The following is a 2860-nucleotide window of genomic DNA, read 5'->3' as shown; positions in this document are numbered from 1 at the left end:
TCATTCTGCATGGCTATGATCTTCTTTCACAAGCACGTGCAAAATATTTGGGCTTGATGCAACCAGGATATATTACCCACAAGCAGAAGCCTGGAACAGGGTAGTTATTTATTAAATGCTTATTGCAATTAAGTAAACTAGTAACATTATCACTTACTACTGACCTGGCAATTTTGATGACATGATCATATGAAATGAATTAAACTTCTTTAGTGCTTCAGAGACATGACCTCATGGGGACTGAGAAAACCATAAAGTCTCACTCTAGGTACAGATCTTATGAACAAGCCACAGAAGATTTACCCTTCCAGAGAAGCAGGTAAGATTATTCTTTGTGATCTTCTCATTGAAGTAGGTGTCAAAAACATAGAATCTAAACAGCTAAGTTAATAATAATAAAAAAAAAAGAAAATCTCTACACTCACTTTTGGGATGAATGGGGAAATTCAGGAGCCATATGGTGAATTCACTCAAATTGTAATGGCTTAGAACGATCACAGGAAAGCCATCAAATGAAAGCTGCTAGTCATGACAATTGACAAAGAAGCTTTCTGCAATCAAGCATATCAAAGAGCTTTGGTTAAGGGACATTGATCACTAAAAATATATGGGATCCCAGTGATCTTGAGATTAATGCTATGTAACTGGACATCACCTGAAGAACAAGCATGTTCTTTTTTAATAGAGTCCTTTCCTATCTCTGGCAATGAAAGCCATTAAAACACTAAAATTATATGTCTAGCTCATCTCTTTAATCTAGGAAGAAAGAAAAAATCTCTCTGCTAAGGCAAAGAGAAGGGAGCCTACAGAGAGTGAGTAGATATATGGAGTGTCCTGGATGTCACACAAGTAATAACGGCAAGAGGGAAAGACAGCAATTGAACCTGAATCTTTCTCTTTAATGGTTAGGGCACTCCTCAGAAGGAGATTCCATCTCTTGTTGTGGGCCATCACTTTGCAAGTGCTAGTCAAAGACCATTGCCCCCAAATCAAGAGGTCATGTGACCAATACAGTGTTATTTGGAAAAGTGGTGGATATATTTTTAGCCAATCTCTCCTTAGCTTCAAAGTTAATTGATGTCCATTCCACCACAGTTTTTCTATAAGGTATTCTTATGTGCTCTGCTGTCCTTCAGGATTCTATTATAATTTTTTGACCCATTGATTTGTTAAAATGTTTAAAAATATATTCATAATATTATTTTGTCACTTCACTTGGAGATAAATAATTTTATAATCTTTATTTTATAAATAAAACCACATTCACTATTCACTTGATGACACAATGTTCATATGTTGATATATATGATATAATACAATATTATGTGATATTATCATACCTAAATTGTTGAAAATAAATTGTACTTAATGCTAAAGATCATGATATTTCTATCTAGAATATTTGTATTAAATAACTGCCTAATTATTGATGCAAGTAGTACTTAAAGGGATTTTTATTTTATTCTCAGATTATTTTCCTTGGATGAAAATAATGATCCAGCTGAATGAAACCTCAGGGAGCCAGGTAACTGCATTCATTCTCATGGGCATCACAAACCATCCTGAGCTGCAGTGTCCCCTCTTTGTTTTGTTTTTCCTCAACTACATGGTCACAGCACTTGGAAACCTGGGCCTGATCATCCTAACCAGTGTGGATTCCCACCTCAAAACTTCCATGTACTTTTTCCTCAGGCATCTGGCATTTGTTGATTTTGGTTATTCCTCAGCTATTGGGCCAAAAATGTTGGTTAGCTTCATAAAGGAGAAAAATATGATTTCTTATCATACATGTGCAGTACAACTATTTTTCTTTGGGATATTTATTGTCAGTGAACTTTTTATCCTATCAGCCATGGCCTATGACCGCTATGTGGCTATCTGTAAGCCTCTCTACTATATGGTCATCATGTCAGACAGGGTATGTTGGCTCTTGGTGGCTATCTCTTACCTCTATAGCATCATGGTATGTCTGGTAATTACAACTGAGACTTTTACATCATCTTTCTGTGAATCAAATATAATAAGATATTTCTACTGTGACAGTCTCCATCTATTGTCCATTGCATGCTCAGACACAAGTGAGGCTGAACAAATCAATATAGTCTTTGCCTCACTTAATTTGGTTTCTTCCCTCTTGATTATCCTGGTTTCCTACATGCTCATTCTTGTGACCATCGTCAGGATGAATTCACCTGAGGGAAGGCACAAAGCCTTCTCCACCTGTGGCTCTCACCTCACAGTGGTGGCGGTGTTCTATGGGACACTTCTCTTCATGTATCTACAGCCCCAATCTAGCCACTCCTTTGACGCAGACAAGGTGGCCTCTGTGTTTTACACTCTGGTTATCCCCATGATTAATCCCTTGATCTATAGCATGAGGAACAAAGAGGTGAAAGGTGCCTTGAAAAGAGTCTTTAAAAAATTATGTAAGTTTTCTCTGGAATGACCAATGTAAAGTTTTTTTTTTCTATTGTATTATTATATGCAAATAAGTTTCTGATAGGTTTCTTTGTCAAATACTCTCTGATATTTCTCTTAATGTGAAGTCAAAGGATGATATTTGTTTCTTATTTACTTTTTTAGTCACACATTAGTAAATGCTTCTTTAGGGAATCATTTAATTGAAAAGAATTATTAGAGGATGTGGTACAAAATATTTCTGTAAAATAAATCCATTTCATTATATACTACACCACTAGGGGATCCTAACTTTGGTTGGTGATTTCTTCTATGGGATAGAAAGAATAGTATCTGACATTTGTAGATAAAGTTCATAAATATTGTTTTATTGAAGATTCACAAGAACCTTATGATAGTTTAACCCCATTTTACAAATAAAGAAACTGAGCCTCAACAAATA

General features: G+C 35.5%; 1 protein-coding gene across 1 annotated transcript; it reads left to right on the top strand.

Annotated features, from left to right (window-relative positions):
- The first annotated feature begins 1483 nt into the window (after positions 1–1483).
- LOC114028694 (olfactory receptor 8K3-like) lies at positions 1484–2446 on the top strand. The gene has a single exon (XM_027842975.1). It carries the CDS (start codon positions 1484–1486, stop codon positions 2444–2446), a length of 963 nt encoding a protein of 320 aa, XP_027698776.1.
- Positions 2447–2860: the final 414 nt, after the last annotated feature.

This window comes from Vombatus ursinus, unplaced genomic scaffold, assembly GCF_900497805.2.
Source record: "Vombatus ursinus unplaced genomic scaffold, bare-nosed wombat genome assembly UNPS02004996.1, whole genome shotgun sequence".
NCBI lineage: Eukaryota > Metazoa > Chordata > Mammalia > Diprotodontia > Vombatidae > Vombatus > Vombatus ursinus.
The sequence above is the reverse complement of the archived record's forward strand: the minus strand, read 5'-3'. Positions and strand labels throughout refer to the sequence as shown.

What these genes read in the sequence shown, in the direction of transcription:
- LOC114028694 (XM_027842975.1), top strand. Translation starts at nt 1,484, where the DNA reads ATGAAAATAATGATCCAGCTGAATGAAACCTCAGGGAGCCAGGTAACT.